Source organism: Coregonus clupeaformis, unplaced genomic scaffold, assembly GCF_020615455.1.
Source record: "Coregonus clupeaformis isolate EN_2021a unplaced genomic scaffold, ASM2061545v1 scaf0429, whole genome shotgun sequence".
NCBI classification, from domain to species: domain Eukaryota; kingdom Metazoa; phylum Chordata; class Actinopteri; order Salmoniformes; family Salmonidae; genus Coregonus; species Coregonus clupeaformis.
This window is the reverse complement of record NW_025533884.1, coordinates 283,624-302,562: the sequence shown is the minus strand read 5'-3', so window position 1 is coordinate 302,562 and position 18,939 is coordinate 283,624. Positions and strand designations below refer to the sequence as shown.

Below are 18,939 nucleotides of genomic sequence, written 5' to 3'. Positions count from 1 at the left end.
AATGGCACGTTGTGTTTGCAAATCCAAGTTTATTATTTTAAAAGGCTAATTGATCATTAGAAAACCCTTTTGCAATTATGTTAGCGCAGCTGAAAACTGTTGTGCTGATTAAAGGAAGCAATAAAACTGGCCTTGAGACTAGTTGAGTATCTGGAGCATCAGCAATTGTGGGTTCGATTACAGGCTCAAAATGGCCAGAAACAAATAACTTTCTTCTGAAACTCGTCAGTCTATTCTTGATCGGAGAAATTAAGGCTATTCCATGCGAGAAATTGCCAAGAAACTGAAGATCTCGTACAACGCTGTGTACTACTCCCTTCACAGAACAGCGCAAAGTGGCTCTAACCAGAAATCTGTCCTTTGGACCGATGAGTCCAAATTTGAGATTTTTGGTTCCAACCGCTATGTCTTTGTGAGACGCAGAGTAGGTGAACGGATGATTTCCGCATGTGTGGTTCCCACCGTGAAGCATGGAGGAGGAGGTGTGATGGTGCTTTGCTGGTGACACTGTCGCTGATTTAGGCTATTTAGAATTCAAGGCATGGCTACCACAGCATTCTGCAGCGATACGCCATCCCATCTGGTTTGCGCTTAGTGGGACTATCATTTGTTTTTTCAACAGCACAATGACCCAAAACACCTCCAGACTGCATAAGGGCTATTTTACCAAGAAGGAGAATGATGGAGTGCTGCATCAGATGACCTGGCCTCCACAATCACCCGACCTCAACCCAATTGAGATGGTTTGGGATGAGTTGGACCGCAGAGTGAAGGAAAAGCAGCCAACAAGTGCTCAGCATATGTGGGAACTCCTTCAAGACTGTTGGAAAAGCATTCCAGGTGAAGATGGTTGAGAGAAGGCTGAGTGTCCAAAGGTGTCATCAAGCCTACTTTGAAGAATTTAAAATCTATTTTGATTTGTTTAACACTTTTTTGGTTACTACATGATTCCATGTGTATTATTTCATAGTTTTGATGTTTTCACAATTATTCTACAATGTAGAAAATAGTGAAAATAAAGAAAAATCCTTGAATGAGTAGGTTTCCAAACTTTTGACTGGTACTGTCTAATTGGAGTAAACTAATGAACAACAACAACTTAGGCTTCTACTTCCAGTTTATACACATTATATACAGTGGGGAGAACACGTATTTGATACACTGCCGATTTTGCAGGTTTTCCTACTAACGAAGCATGTAGAGGTCTGTAATTTTTATCATAGGTACACTTCAACTGTGAGAGACAGAATCTATAAAAAAATCCAGAAAATCACATTGTATGATTTTTAAGTAATTAATTTGCATTTCATTGCATGACATAAGTATTTGATCACCTACCAACCAGTAAGAATTCCGGCTCTCACAGACCTGTTAGTTTTTCTTTAAGAAGCCCTCCTGTTCTCCACTGTATTAACTGCACCTGTTTGAACTCGTTACCTGTATAAAAGACACCTGTCCACACACTCAATCAAACAGACTCCAACCTCTCCACAATGGCCAAGACCAGAGAGCTGTATAAGGACATCAGGGATACAATTGTAGACCTGCACAAGGCTGGGATGGGCTACAGGACAATAGGCAAGCAGCTTGATGAGAAGGCAAAAACAGTTGCCGCAATTATTAGAAAATTGAAGAAGTTCAAGATGACGGTCAATCACCCTCGGTCTGGGGCTCCATGCAAGATCTCACCTCGTGGGGCATCAATGATCATGCGGAAGGTGAGGGATCAGCCCAGAACTACACGGCAGGACCTGGTCAATGACCTGAAGAGAGCTGGGACCACAGTCTCAAAGAAAACCATTAGTAACACACTACGCCGTCATGGATTAAAATCCTGCAGCGCACGCAAGGTCCCCCTGCTCAAGCCAGCGCATGTCCAGGCCCGTCTGAAGTTTGCCAATGACCATCTGGATGATGCAGAGGAGGAATGGGAGAAGGTCATGTGGTCTGATGAGACAAAAATAGAGCTTTTTGGTCTAAACTCCACTCGCCGTGTTTGGAGGAAGAAGAAGGATGAGTACAACCCCAAGAACACCATCCCAACCGTGAAGCATGGGAGGTGGAAACATCATTCTTTGGGGATGCTTTTCTGCAAAGGGGACAGGACGACTGCACCGTATTGAGGGGAGGATGGATGGGGCCATGTATCGCGAGATCTTGGCCAACAACCTCCTTCCCTCAGTAAGAGCATTGAAGTTGGGTCGTGGCTGGGTCTTCCAGCATGACAACGACCCGAAACACACAGCCAGGGCAACTAAGGAGTGGCTCCGTAAGAAGCATCTCAAGGTCCTGGAGTGGCCTAGTCAGTCTCCAGACCTGAACCCAATAGAAAATATTTGGAGGGAGCTGAAAGTCTGTATTGCCCAGCGACAGCCCCGAAGGTCTGTATGGAGGAGTGGGCCAAAATCCCTGCTGCAGTGTGTGCAAACCTGGTCAAGACCTACAGGAAACGTATGATCTCTGTAATTGCAAACAAAGGTTTCTGTACCAAATATTAAGTTCTGCTTTTCTGATGTATCAAATACTTATGTCATGCAATAAAATGCAAATTAATTACTTAAAAATCATACAATGTGATTTTCTGGATTTTTGTTTTAGATTCCATCTCTCACAGTTGAACCTATGATAAAAATTACAGACCTCTACATGCTTTGTAAGTAGGAAAACCTGCAAAATCGGCAGTGTATCAAATACTTGTTCTCCCCACTGTACATTTTACAGACACAATCTATTTTACAATAGTTATATTTTGTTTATTTTTAGTCCTGTCCTTCCTCAACCCCTCCCATCTATTTCTGATGTCCATCCAGTTTGATTTCTATTTGCCATATATTTTTAACTGTGCTGTTTGACAAAAGTTCTGAACCTATATACATTTGACACACAGTATATTTTACATTTGTTATCTTGTTGTTATTAGTCCCACCCTTCAGCTCCTCCCATCTATCTCTTAACATCATCCATATTGGATTTCTATTTGCCATTATTTTTCAACTGTGCTGTGATGCATCACAAAAGTTCTGAACCTTTCTAATTTAAAGATAAACATGTTTGCTAAAAGTATTGTTATGTTATTGATAGCTTTTTAATTCTACACGATAAGCATTTTGCTAGAATTTTTGCATCACAACACTGAAGTGTAAGAGGCCTCCAACTTTATATTTACCACTTAGATCCAGTTTCAGTAATTATGAAATCAGACCTTGTTGAGCGTCTGATAATCTACCATTTATATAGGAGTGGTTAAAACATGCTAATAACGGTCCTCTTGAGTATATCAAAAATAATTTGGTGCATTTTTCCCCATATTTCATCCAGTTCGCTAAATTTTTATAATATATTACACTTTTTTGAATAAGTTCCTCCATTTATTTTTGTTTTTCCTCTAACTTATTCTGAGCCTCTATGGTATAGTTTTTATTGCTATCTATCTGTACCGTTAGTCCTTCCATTTCCTTTGTTAATATGGACTCTTTTGACCTAAATTGCTTTTGTTTTAGAGATAAGAACTGAATTGCATGGCCTTTAAAGGCACATTTAAAAGTGTCCCATACAATAAGGGGATCGGATGTACCCCATGCGGTCTTTGGAATTGTATTTTTAAATCACTGTATATCGTCAATCTGTGTTTATTTAATGAAAATAAAATGTTACATTTACATTCTAGTCATTTAGCAGACGCTCTTATGCAGAGCGACTTACAGTTAGTGCATTCATCTTAGAGATTCTCCGGTACTTTTGTATACTTTTTTTGCCAGTAGTTCTGAAAGTAGCACTCACAAGCCAAAAGTGGTCCCCTGAAAATTGCGTACTACGTCACATATGTGCAGATATGTGCACCACGTCATTGCTGTCTCTCTATTGGTCGGTCTCTGCTGTTTCCACTGTGCCGTTGGGTCCACCCTGCAGATAACGCTGGGCAGGCCTCTTGCCAGCTGTCACTCAAATGCGAGAGGCTGAAGCTCATTGGCGAGAACTCGAATTGCTAGGGTGCTGGCCCACGTGGGAGGAAATGTAGGGAAAATGGCGCAGCACAGCTTCAAGAAAACAGTCGCTTTCAAACTTGGGATTTCATGACCACCCCTATGTAAAATGTATGCACGCATGACTTTGGATAAAAGCGTCTGCTAAATGGCATATATTATTATATTAAAACAGTAATTCTGCTCATAGATTATGCATGTATGAATTACACATTGACACATCAAGCCCTTAGTCGCCAAAGTGGCGAAGCATGTCTTTAAGATAGTTAGGTGAGAAATGTTTTACATTTTAGTATTTTAGCAGACGCTCTAATCCAGAGCGACTTACAGGAGTAGGCCCCTATAAAGTCTGTTATATATTGTGCCTGATTCCATTTTTTTATTTATTCCAAATTCCGTTTTCTCCTTTTTGTTTTTCCAGGTTTCAGTTTTTCAATTCTTTATATTTTTATTAAATCACAACAATGCTTAAACAACATTGGGAGACCACTTTTGAGGTCTGGGAAAACATCTAAGAAATGTTGCATTTTGGGTGTAGTTACCCTTTATTGCAAGTGTGCACCAGCCAGAGACCGTTGTTTGGTTAGCTGTGTTTCTGTAGCCCTCATGTGAGTTTGCAAAACAAATGGCCACTGGATTGATGCAAATAATCATGATATTCTGCCAGGTAGGCATAGGCTACATTGTAGTTAACATTTAGTTTAGAAGGTTTTGGGGAAAGCCTTTCCATCTACCAGCAGATTATTATCATTAGCATTATCGCTAACGGCTACACAAAGTGCAGACTAGACATACGTGCACTGCACACAACACACAGACAGAGACATTCCTGTGCCGTTTCAGAGGTTGCAGGAAAATAAGAATCACTGATGCATGTTCATATCTTATGATTCATTAATTGTCTAATAAGTTAAATACATTTTTTGAATATTGCTGAATTCCGTTTTAAAATCTGGATTCAGTGATTCCGTCTGCGTTTTCCGCAACGCTGATTTTATATGCCCTACAGAAGACATTAGGGTTAAGACCTTTTGGTTACCGGCCCAACACTCTTAACCGCTAGGCTACCTGCCGCCCAACATACACAGCCCGAGTGACGTGCGGTCAGGGTAGGCAGTGCCTACTCTGTGAAATGAATAAAAATAGAAGTAATGTTTTTTCTGCATGATAAAATCGATTTCTGAACTTGTACTTCCCAAATTTGCGCAATGAGACCAGGGGAAAGGCAGCCTCGCTGTGTGCCTTTCTCCCACCCTTCAAACTCATTGACATTACATTTACATTTTAGTCATTTAGCCGACGCTCTTATCCAGAGCGACTTACAGGAGCAATTAGGGTTAAGAGCATTGCTCAAGGGCATGTCGACAGATTTTTCACCTAGTCGGCTCGGGATTAGAACCAGCGACCTTTCGGTTAATGGCACAACGCTCTTAACCACGGACGTCGAAAGGCAGTCAGAGAGCTTCGCTGCCTTTCATGTTTCAATATGTTCCATTCATTTTCATTGCACCCAAATAATAAATGTGCATGTGTACTGGCATGAAATAAGTAATGAGATAGGCAGAGGACAGGCAGAGCTCGCTCCTGCCTGTGGACGTCACACATTATCTTCCGCCTTTTGGAGGTTACGTTCGTTTTTTACTGCTAGCTAAAGTAAGCTGATCAGGATGGCTAACATACTGCATCTGAAACAGTTTTCAAAGAAGAACTTTCTAGCAAAACGGGCTATTAATCGATGGAAGACCTACACCTGAGCTTAGGGACTTACATCAAAGCTAGGGAGAAAATAACACGATCATTTCAATCTGAGTGGTATCAACGGAAAGACTGGCTCTGTGGCTGCGCTGCTAGAAGCCGACTAAGCTTCCCCTGCCTGCTGTACTCCACCAGATATCAGCGTGTAACACGCATTGAATGAACGACGGAGATTGAACATCAGCATGCACAATGCAAAGGTAAAAGAGAACTGTAAGATTTTGAAAGACCTAGCTAATGAATGATACATCATGCTACCTAGGTAAACAGGATTTGGCAATTCGAGGCAACGATGAGTGCCAGCTCATCAAACAGGCCCAGGGGCAACTATATGGAACTACTACTTGACTTGGCTGAAAAAAATGAACAGTTAGCAACCCATGAAAAAAATGAACAGTTAGCAACCCATGAAAAAAATGAACAGTTAGCAACCCATGAAAAAAAGGAACAGTTAGCAATCCATTTAGAGACTGCCACCTTGTTTGGTTTTTGCTTATGGCCTATGATGGAATTTTCAATAAAAATGACTCGCTCTTCCGTGTTCTGCAGAAAAAAGTGATGGATATGACTTTCTGCAGTACCCGTATCAGCGACACAATGAAAGCACTGGAACGGCAGCGACAACACTTTGTAGTATCTATGAGCGATTAGAGCAGAAAGGCGATGAACTGGGCCTGGCAGAAAGTGAAACTCAAAGTAAACAGCTGATCAGAGTAGAGAGGGGGCGAATCTACTACAACGTACTGGACAATATCAATGTTTAGATGAGAGCCAGGTTTGACCATTTTGGTGTACTTCATTTCCTAGGCTTAGTGGACTGCAACATTTTTTAAACAATGTCACAAAAGTTCAACACCAGCAACTGGTCATTGTTCAGAATAATCAGATCTGATTTTGTCATTCTTTGGGGAAAAACTCCATCCTACCTGAAAAGGCTGAAATTCCAGGAGTAAAAGGGCATTATCATAAATTCACAATTTGAGTGTTATTTCAACCTCATAGTATGGAAATATCATACAAAAAAAGAAAATCGACGTTATGACTGCACTGCCCCTTTAAACACAAACAAATATACGGTATCCATGTAAAACATTAATGGTTTTGAGATGTCAAGCACAGCACCTATATATGCAGTGTTTTTTTAATGACGCATTCCAGTCCACCCAGACCATTGAGAGCAGAGCAGGGCAGGAGGGATAGTTGATGGTTTCCATTCATGGTATCCATGATAAAAGATCAACAACACAGTCCTGAAGAAATGATGTGAAAATCGGCAGTTGACGTGGTTGAAGACCATGTTGCCTTGTGGCTACCCACAATTCACCACTTGCTACTATAAAAAGGAGAAGCAGGATGCTCTTTACGGTGAGTTTTTTTTCCTCCCTTCTCTACGAGGGAACTGGAGTTTGTTTTTTCACACACTCATGACAGAAGTGATATCCTGGATGAGATGGAAAGTCTGTTCTGTAGCCCAGATCTTTTGACCTATCCAACTACAGTCATGGTCTTTCTCACAGGCAGCAGGTGATAGGACAACTTTACGTAATCTAGTATTTTTTGCAATGCATAGGGAAACCTTGCAAAACATCCTCATATACTATTCCCATCACCCATTATTTTTTTTATGTAATCACTCAATTTTAAGCAGGTATGAGCAAAACTGACAGGACATTAACTAGGCTTCAATAGTACATTTAGCCAGATTCAATCAGTACAGAACAGTAGGAAGAAATGCCATTGGTTCCTGCTTTTTGCAGTGAAAATGCACATTTTCATTTAAATTAAAAACTAAGCAGGAACAGTGTTATATTACCACAATGCGAATTTGATTGAATTTAAATGCAAACGTATAGGCTAATGCCATTGGTTCCTGCTCTTTGCAGATTAAGTGCATCTTTTGATTTAACTCAAACTAAGCAGAAACAATGTTATATTTTCCAAAATGCAAATTTGATTGAATTCCAATCCAAAACATATAGGAACATCAAAACATGATACATTGACATATAGACTGTTAATACAGTATTAGTTCTGACAGTAACATAAGGTGCTTTCTTGTTTTTCTACTGGATCATAGGAAGAATAGGAGATGGGCCTAAGTGATGCCTCAACAGGAATAGGCCCCATCTGCTCTCCTAGCATGTTTATTTTCAACTGTTGGCATTCACTTCAAACTTTTCACTTCCATAGGAGAATATCTTGAACAGGGAAAATAAAGTCTGTCTGCTATCTGGGCATGGCTTCTTATCAACCCAGACACTCATAACCCGCTCAATTACCATTCAGTCCTAAAATCATGTCTGTTTGCTATCTAGGCATCGTTCGTCATCAACCCAGAAACCCATAACTCACTAAATTACCTTTCAGTCCTAAAATGAGTAAAACAGAATAACCTCATTCTATCACATACTGGATTAGCAAATAATCAATCAGATCTTAAAACAAACTGGATTAAACACTAATTAGAAATAATTGTGGTTTTAAATTCCCAATGTTATATTTGAAAACATGGGCCGGCAGGTAGCTTAGTGGTTAAGAGCGTTGTGCCAGTAACCGAAAGGTCACTGGTTCTAATCCCCAAGCCGACTAGGTGAAAAATATGTCGATGTGCCCTTGAGCAAGGCACTTAACCCTAATTGCTCATGTAAGTCGCTCTGGATAAGAGCGTCTGCTAAATGACTAAAATGTAAAATGTAAAAGTGTGGTGGTCTTAACTTTTTGCTCTCGTCATTTTAAATGTAATACATTTTCATAAACAAGCCCTTGAATCCTGGGAAATTGCTTTCAAGTATGAGCTCTCTCCTCAATCCTCACACTTGTATTATTAAGAATAATGAATACATGCTGCATAGAAATAAAATAATGTATTTAAAGGACTGGATGGACAAGGGACTTAAAAATATATATAATAATGATCATCCTTTTAAATACATCTCTCTCCTGTATGTTTTATGTTGTTCAATCAAAAATAAATTTGGGGTGAAAAATCATGGTGCCTTCAGAAAGTATTCACAACCCTTGATTTTTTTCCCCACATTTTGTTGTGATACAGCCTGAATTTAAAATGGATTACATTTACATTTTTGGTCACTGGCCTACACACAATACCCCATAATGTTAAACTGGAATTATGTTTTAGGTAGGGCTGTCAAATGATTAAAATTTTTAATCAAATTAATCAGAATTTTCAGTGGATTAATCATGATTAATCACTATTTGCAATTACACCTGAATCCTAACAATTTTTTTTCTGAAATGCATACCAAAAGATAAATAACAGGACACAGATACATAATTTTCATATTATGTCTGTTTATTAACACAGCCAAATAATGGTGTTTTAAATCAAGCTGAAACATACTACACACCATAATATTTGTCTTTGGCTGTGGCTCTTGACGGTGGCTTATAGAATGAGTCTTGAGACGCCACTTGCAAAACATCAAGGAAACCTGTGTCTTCTACAATGCTAATGGGTCTACAATCCTTTGCAATCCATTTTGCTATTGTGTTGGTCAAATTATCTGAGGTTGATTTTGTTAATTGCCTGCAAACATTCAGCGTGGTCTGGCGCAAACCACTTGCTGAATCTGACGGCCCAGCAAACGCATGTTTGGCGTTGACATGGTACTTCAAGCTTGAACAACTCCTTCTTACAAATCTTGCAAATAACCTTGTACTTGTTAACTGTACCATCATCATTCTTTTTATATTTGAATCCGTCAATAGGCCCACTTTGCTCACCTTGCTCCATCTCGCCTCTAGCTCCCAACCACTTTCCTGACCTGAATAATTTGTCACACTGCGCATGCGTGAAATGCGTTAAAAAAATTGACGTAATTAACAGCAAACAACTAATTAACGCCGTTAACGCGCTATTTTTGACAGCCCTAGTTTTAGGACATTTTTACAAATTAATAAAAAATGAAATGCTAAAATGTATTGAGTCAATAAGTATTCAACCCCTTTGTTATGGCAAGCATAAATAAGTTCTGGAGTCATGTTATGGTATACTTGTCATCAGCAAGGACTAGGGAGTTTTTTCGGGGGATAAAAATAAATGGAATAGAGCAAAGCACAGGCCTTATCCTAGAGGAAACCCTGGTTCAGTCTGCTTTACAGACCCTTATCCTAGAGGAAACCCTGATTCAGTCTGCTTTACAGACCCTTATCCTAGAGGAAACTCTGGTTCAGTCTGCTTTACAGACCCTTATCCTAGAGGAAACCCTGGTTCAGTCTGCTTTACAGACCCTTATCCTAGAGGAAACTCTGGTTCAGTCTGCTTTACAGACCCTTATCCTAGAGGAAACCCTGGTTCAGTCTGCTTTACAGACCCTTATACTAGAGGAAACCCTGGTTCAGTCTGCTTTACAGACCCTTATCCTAGAGGAAACCCTGGTTCAGTCTGCTTTACAGACCCTTATCCTAGAGGAAACTCTGGTTCAGTCTGCTTTACAGACCCTTATCCTAGAGGAAACTCTGGTTCAGTCTGCTTTACAGACCCTTATCCTAGAGGAAACCCTGGTTCAGTCTGCTTACCCTTATCCTAGAGGAAATTACAGACCCTTATCCTAGAGGAAACTCTGGTTCAGTCTGCTTTACAGACCCTTATCCTAGAGGAAACCCTGGTTCAGTCTGCTTTACAGACCCTTATCCTAGAGGAAACCCTGGTTCAGTCTGCTTTACAGACCCTTATCCTAGAGGAAACCCTGGTTCAGTCTGCTTTACAGACCCTTATCCTAGAGGAAACTCTGGTTCAGTCTGCTTTACAGACCCTTATCCTAGAGGAAACTCTGGTTCAGTCTGCTTTACAGACCCTTATCCTAGAGGAAACTCTGGTTCAGTCTGCTTTACAGACCCTTATCCTAGAGGAAACTCTGGTTCAGTCTGCTTTACAGACCCTTATCCTAGAGGAAACTCTGGTTCAGTCTGCTTTACAGACCCTTATCCTAGAGGAAACTCTGGTTCAGTCTGCTTTACAGACCCTTATCCTAGAGGAAACTCTGGTTCAGTCTGCTTTACAGACCCCTTATCCTAGAGGAAACTCTGGTTCAGTCTGCTTTACAGACCCTTATCCTAGAGGAAACCCTGGTTCAGTCTGCTTTACAGACCCTTATCCTAGAGGAAACTCTGGTTCAGTCTGCTTTACAGACCCTTATCCTAGAGGAAACTCTGGTTCAGTCTGCTTTACAGACACTGGGAGATAAATTCACCTTTCAGCAGGACAATAACCTAAAAGACAAGGCCAAATCTACACTGGAGTTGCTGACCAAGACGACACTGAATGTTCCTGAGTGGCCTAGTCTAGCAATGATCAACAACCAACTTGACAGAGATTGAAGAATTTAAAAAATAATAATAATATTGTACAATCCAGCTGTACAAAGCTCTTAGAGACTTATCCAGAAAGACTCACAGCTTTAATCACTGCCAAAGGTGATTGTAACATGTATTGACTCAGGTGGATGGATACTTACGTAATCAAGATATATTAGTGTTCTATTTTTCATATATATATATATATATAAATAAATAAATAAATAACTTTACACATTTTTTAATTTTTCTTCCACTTTGACATTACAGAGTACTTTGTATAGATTGTTGACAAAACATGACAATTAAATACATTTTAATCCCACCTTGTAACAACAAAATGTGGAAAAAGTCGAGGGGTGTGACTACTTTCTGAAGGCACTTTAAGTAACACAATCTGTAACATATCTATTAGTTAACTCTGGGATGGTAGATGAATCAACAAGGGGGAGTTAAACTCCATAAAGGTTTACAGCTAACACTAACACTGCTCAGCAAATTGTATTTCCAAAGTACAGACAGATGGGGTAATATTTTTGGCAAAAGAAAAATATTTTCACATTTGGCAGCGGGGGTGACAAAGTAGCAATGACTGTGAGAGATGGGTTTTGAGGTCGTTGGGTGTGGGTGGCAGCTGTCGGTAGTTCACTTACCCAAGCCAAATCATCCCGACTGCAGTCCAGCGCAGCTATCATCACCTGCTCATAAATTATCCATACTGGGCACAGGAGACAAAGAGAAAAAGCACTGTTTTAATATTCCAGTACAGTGTCAAGTGGAACATCAAAACATGATACATTGACATTTAGACTGTTAATACAGTATTAGTTCTGACAGTAACATAAGGTGGTTTCTTGTTTTTCTACTGGATCATAGGAAGAATAGGAGATGGGCCTAAGTGATGCCTCAACAGGAATCGGGATTAGGCCCCATCTGCTCTCCTAGCATGTTTATTTTCAACTGTTGGCATTCACTTCAAACTTTTCACTTCCATAGGAGAATATCTTGAACAGGGAAAATAAAGTCTGTCTGCTATCTGGGCATGGCTTCTTATCAACCCAGAAACTCATAACCCGCTCAATTACCATTCAGTCCTAAAATCATGTCTGTTTGCTATCTAGGCATGGTTTCTTATCAACCCAGAAACCCATAACTCACTAAATTACCTTTCAGTCCTAAAATGAGTAAAACAGAATAACCTCATTCTATCACATACTGGATTAGCAAATAATCAATCAGATCTTAAAAATAAACTGGATTAAACACTAATTAGAAATATTTGTGGTTTTAAATTCCCAATGTTATATTGGAAAAGTGTGGTGGTCTTAACCTTTTGCTCTGGTCATTTTAAATGGAATACATTTTCATAAACAAGCCCTTGAATCCTGGGAAATTGCTTTCAAGTATAATTTCTCTCCTCAATCCTCACACTTGTATTATTAAGAATAATCAATATGTGCTCCATTTAAATAAGACCATGTATTTAAAGGACTGGATGGACAAGGGACAAAAAAAAAATATTATATATATATAATCATTTTGTGTCAATCTCTCCCCTGTAAATTTTATGCAGTTCAATAAAATAAATAAAAAAACGTTCTATTAGGCCTACTTCATTTAGAGGATCAATCATGGTGAATGACCACTGACCAAGTCAAGGCTATGTAGACCAAATTCTGCTGGTATTCTAAGATTTCCTTCTTTATAGAAAATGTTCTAAACATCATAAGATATTGTACAACTCCATACAAAAGACAAAGCTATGCAGCCCTTCCCAAAAGCACAGAGAAAGAAAGCTTACACAGCTGTTATCTAGGGCAGCAGAAGATTGTCATTTCCCCTCATCTTGCTGTGATATTCTAACCAGTTACGGTGTGACGCCTTATTCACAAGGTTTATCAACATAGCACGATACATTTCATCCAGTGGTTTAGCTATAAAGATTAAATGTTTATTGAAGTGTTTATTCAATCATTCAACTGTAACAGTAAAAGACAGTGATTATTAATAGGCTTGGCTAATGGATCCAATTAATGGAATTAATGCTAAATGTCAGACAAGTCTGTTTTGACAAGCACGCCAGACGTCCTCTGCCAAACGCTGTCTAACTGCTTATTGAGAAAGAATAATAAAACCCAACTCAACAAGAAAACTGATATGCCAAAACAAACAAACGCCTGGAGTTTCTTGCCTTTTTATGATTCCAACTCTTGTTTTGATAATTGCCATCTTGTTTCACAGCCAATTTAAGAACTGGTTTCAATAAAACCGGGGCGTGTTAAGTGTTTACCCTGCTCTTTAAAGACTGTATGAATCCTAATGATTACAAGGAAAAGAGACTTTCAAAGAGTCGTTCAGCAAGACTACATAGTGAGATACTAGCAGGCAAAACTGAGTGTACCGCTACCAACCATCACATATGGGTTATTTTCTATCAAGAAAAGGCTTAACAAGTTTCTGCATCATTCAATTCAAAAGTTGAGTCACATTGGTAAGCCTACTAAAAATACTGAATAGGCCTAGGCTTCTGAGAACTTGTGACACATTAAAGCTGGAATTTGCATAAGGTGAAACAGCGACACTGTTGGACCCAGCGTCTTTGTTATTGTTTTGTTGATGAAACAAAGGAGAGGAACGTTCAGCATCGTTGTAAAAAAGAATCGCAGTACATATTCTGCTGAGGGGTATACTACAAAGTAGGATCAAGGATTTAGCCAGCTAACTAGCCGAAATATTGTAAAATATTAGAAAGATAAGGCGGCAGGTAGCTTAGTGGTTAAGAGCGTTGTGCCAGTAACCGAAAGGTCACTGGTTCTAATCCCCAAGCCGACTAGGTGAAAAATCTGTCGATGTGCCCTTGAGCAAGGCACTTAACCCTAATTGCTCCTGTAAGTCGCTCTGGATAAGAGCGTCTGCTAAATGACTAAAATGTAAAAATGTAAATAAGCTTAAATGGGCATGGTCTAATTGATTCAACGAACAAAAACACATCTAAGTTTAGCTTTTTTAATGAACGAGAAATTAGTTATTTCTGGTTGCTCATCAAAGATAGCTAACTTATTGATCCTGCTTTGTAGTATACCCCTCTGTTCTAAAAGTGTTTGAAGTAACTTTGTTGTTATAACCCAAACGAACGTGGCAGTTTCACCAAACAGATCCCAGCTTTAAAAAGATACTACCCTTTACGGTTTGCCTTTTGAGGTGGGAATTGATTATTTTGGAATAAAAATAACAAGTTCAGGCTACACTAGTGCCTTCAAAGTAATCATACCCCTTGAACTATTCCACATTTTGTTGTGTTAAAGCCTGAATTCAAAATTGATTAAATTGATTTTTTTCCCTCACCAATCTACATACAATACCCCATAATGACAAAGTGAAAACACACTTTTAGAAATACTGGCACATTTATTTTTAAAAAATTATACAGAAATATCTCATTTACATCAGTATTCACACCGCTGAGTCAATACTTTGTAGAAGCACCTTCGGCAGTGATTACAGCTGTGAGTATGTCTAGATAAGTCTCTAAGAGCTTTCCACACCTGGATTGTACCAGGTTTTAATCTTGGGTTTTGCCTGTGCTTAGCTCCATTCTGTTTATTTTTTATTCTGAAAAACTCCAGGCCTTAATGATTACAAGCATACCCATAACATGTTGCAGCCACCACTATGCTTGAAAATATGGAGAGTGGTACTCAGTAATGTGTTGTATTGCATTTGCCCCCAACATTACATTTACATTTACATTTTACATTTTAGTCATTTAGCAGACGCTCTTATCCAGAGCGACTTACAGGAGCAATTAGGGTTAAGTGCCTTGCTCAAGGGCACATTAACGTCATTTAGCAGACGCTCTTAGCCAGAGCGACTCACAAATTGGTGCGTTCACCCTATAGCCAGTGGGATAACCACTTTACAATTGGGGGGGGTAGAAGGATTCCTTTATCCTATCCCAGGTATTCCTTAAAGAGGTGGGGTTTCAAATGTCTCCGGAAGGTGGTGAGTGACTCCGCTGTCCTGGCGTCGTGAGGGAGCTTGTTCCACCATTGGGGTGCCAGAGCAGCGAACAGTTTTGACTGGGCTGAGCGGGAACTATGCTTCCGCAGAGGAAGGGGAGCCAGCAGGCCAGAGGTGGATGAGCGCAATGACCTCGTTTGGGTGTAGGGACTGATCAGAGCCTGAAGGTACAGAGGTGCCGTTCCCCTCACTGCTCCATAGGCAAGCACCATGGTCTTGTAGCGGATGCGAGCTTCAACTGGAAGCCAGTGGAGTGTGCGGAGGAGGGGGGTGACGTGAGAGAACTTGGGAAGGTTGAACACCAGACGGGCTGCGGCATTCTGGATGAGTTGTAGGGGTTTAATGGCACAGGCAGGGAGGCCAGCCAACAGCGAGTTGCAGTAGTCCAGACGGGAGATGACAAGTGCCTGGATTAGGACCTGTGCCGCTTCCTGTGTAAGGCAGGGTCGTACTCTCCGAATGTTGTAGAGCATGAACCTGCAGGAGCGGGTCACCGCCTTGATGTTGGCGGAGAACGACAGGGTGTTGTCCAGGGTCACGCCTAGGCTCTTCGCACTCTGGGAGGAGGACACAGCGGAGTTGTCAACCGTGATGGCGAGATCATGGAACGGGCAGTCCTTCCCCGGGAGGAAGAGCAGCTCCGTCTTGCCAGGGTTCAGCTTGAGGTGGTGATCCGTCATCCATACTGATATGTCTGCCAGACATGCAGAGATGCGATTCGCCACCTGGTTATCAGAAGGTTATTAACACTTTGTATTCAGGACATAAAGTTAATTTCTTTGCCACGTTTTGCAGTATTACTTTAGTTCCTTCTTTTCACTCTGTCAATTACGTTAGTACTGTGGAGTAACTACAATGTTGTTGATCCATCCTCAGTTTTCTCCCATCACAGCCATTAAACTCTAACTGTTTTAAAGTCACCATTGGCCTCATGGTGAAAATCCCAGAGCGGTTTCCTTCCTCACCGGCATTTTTGTAGTGACTGGGTATATTGATACACCATCCAAAGTGTAATTAATAACTTCACCATGCTCAAAAGGGATATTCAACGTCTGCTTTTTTTTTCTATCAATAGGTGGCCTTCTTTGCGAGGCAGTGGAAAACCTCCCAGGTCTTTGTGATTGAATCTGTGTTTGAAATTCACTGCTTGACCGAGGGACCTTACAGATAATTGTGTGTGGGGTAGTGGTGCGTGGGTCAGCTGTTTGTTCACCTGCACGTGCCCGCGATTGCTAATAACCCATCCACAACCGCCCGACTCTCTTTTGTCATTATATGTTGCCCTAGAATACCAAATAAACCCTTGATCAACATAATAATGTAATAGATCAATAGAATGAATGCTTCAATCTAGTTGACATCGGTAAAGTTCTCTCTGTCATCTTTCACGGCGCAAATACGTTTAGGGACTGGGGTGAAAATACAATAACGCAAAAAAAAAAAAAAAAAAAAAAACGGGAACGATTTTCTGTGCAAAATCTCCAAATGACATCAGTTTGACCGGTTGTAAGAAAAAAGAAAGCTGTGAAAATGACCCAAGGTGTTTCTGATAAGATTTCAGTTCGGCTTCGATGCATATTTTATGTGGTTGAAATACTATCAGCTTTTATGAAGAAGACCCGTGTAGCTCAGTTGGTAGAGCATGGCGCTTGCAACGCCAGGGTTGTGGGTTCGATTCCCACGGGGGGCCAGTATAAAAATAAAAGAAATGTATGCACTCTAAGTCACTCTGGATAAGAGCATCTGCTAAAAAAGGACTAAAATGACAACAACAACAAAAAGACAGCACCTCTACAGATGGTATCTAACTGAGCATTGCATTCTCTCAAGATGTAGAAATAAATAAATCATATTTCTCACTCCTGTTCCCAAGTTAAAATTGTGCCTACATTTGGTGTATCATTTTACTGCAAGAAATGCTTAATTCTGCAGGAGTTATTATTAAGGCTATGTGAGAGGTTATAGACCTACAGTCAGTGTCCAGATTTCAGTTTCCATTCAACTCATCTAAACAGTAGGCTACAGTTCCCTTGACTTTTCTAGCCCTCCCTTCTCTTTATTTTAAACTCTTCGTTCACAGTTTGTGTCTTATTGAATTCAACTTCAACAATGTCCTTTTTGCCTCCGTAGATATACATTCACTTTTTCTGCCCGTTCCCGAAAGTATTATTTGGCGATTGGCTGTGTAGGCTATTTGGCACACGTACAGTTAAGCCATGAAGCTTAGGCATTAATACCAGATAGCCTAAAATAATGGGGGAAAAACTCAATGTAGCCTATATAAAATGGACAAGAATTCACATTTATGGATTTTTTTAAGGTATTGTTTCTCTTTGTTCAACCTGCCCGCCACCCACCCGCCCTTCAGCCACACAATATTTAATGACCCTAAACCTGTCCGCCCCGCGGATATAACCGCTGGGACTGCGGGTTATGAGTCAACCCGCGCATCACTAGTGTGGGGTACAGAAATGAGGTAGTCATTAAAATATCATGTTAAACACTGTTTTTGGACAGAGTGAGTCCATGCAACTTATGTGACTTGTAAAGCAAACTTGTATTCCTGAACTTATTTAGGCTTGCCATAACAAAGGGGTTGAATACTTATTGACTCAAGACATTTCAGCATTTACATTTTCATTTGTACAATTTGTTTATAATAAAAGAATAAAAACAAGTGTGTAGGCCAGTGACCAAAAATCTCAATTTAATCTATTTTAAATTCAAACTGTAACACAACAAAATGTGGAAAAGGTGAAGGGGTGTGAATACTTTCTGAAGGCACTGTATTTTGAGGCCCTAACTGCCCCTTTTCTGGCACACAAATTGATTTTGACAAACAAATCAAATTACATAGGAAATGTATCAATATTGTGGCGTTTTGGGTAGGCAGTGTAAGGTTCCGAGGAGAGAACAAATCATCCAAAGTGCCAGAGCCAGACACGTTATCACTGCTCCAAAAATAGTTACAAGAAGAAGTGCATGACTAACACCGTCGTTAAGTTTGCTGATGTCAACGGTTGCAGGCCTGATCACCGACGTCAATGAGACAGCCTATTCAGAGGAGGTCAGAGACCTGGCAGTGTGGTGCCAGGACAAAAACCTCTCCGTTAACGTCCGCAAGTCAAAGGACCTGATCATGGACTACAGGAAATGGAGGGCTGAGCACACCACCATTCACATCGATGGGGCTGTAGTGGAGCGGGTCCACATCACTAAGGATCTATCATGGTGAACACACAGTCGTGAAGAGGGCACGACAACACCTCTTCCCCCTCAGGAGGCTAAAAAGATCTTCATGAAGTTCTACAGCTGCACCATTGAGAGCATCTTGACTGGCTGCATCACTGCTTGGTATGGCAACTGCTTGGCATCCGATCGCAAGGCACTACAAAGGGTAGCCAGGCAGTGTTAGAGGAAGACCCTAAAAATTTTCAAAGATTCCAGAGAGTCTGTTAACGCATGGCAAGAAGTACCGATGCACCAAGTCTGGAACCAACAGGACCCTGAACAGCTTCTACCCCTAAGCCATTTGACTGCCAAATATACTGAACAAAAATATGAATGCAACACGTAAAGGATTTGTCCCATTTTTCATAAGCTGAAATAAAAGATCCCAGAAATGTTCCATTCGCACAAAAAGCTTATTTCCCTCACATTTTCTGCACAAATATGTTTAACATCCCTGTTAGTGAGCATTTCTCCTTTGCCAAGATAATCTATCCATAGCAAGGTGGTGACTAAACATCATGATCAGGGACAATAAAAGGTCACTCTAAAATGTGCAGTTTTGTCACACAACAGAATGCCACAGATTTCTCAAGTTGAGGGAGCGTGCAATTGGCATGCTGACTGCAGGAATGTC

General features: G+C 40.4%; 1 protein-coding gene across 1 annotated transcript in view; it reads right to left on the bottom strand.

The window, feature by feature from the left end:
* The window catches only part of LOC121585968 (ER membrane protein complex subunit 2), a 72,906-nt gene that overhangs the window by 38,367 nt on the left and 15,600 nt on the right, over positions 1 to 18,939 (bottom strand). Inside the window, exon 3 of the mRNA XM_041902341.2 lies at positions 11,708 to 11,772. Coding sequence (XP_041758275.1) covers positions 11,708 to 11,772 — 65 coding nt within the window. The remainder of the gene's footprint in view (positions 1 to 11,707; positions 11,773 to 18,939) is intronic.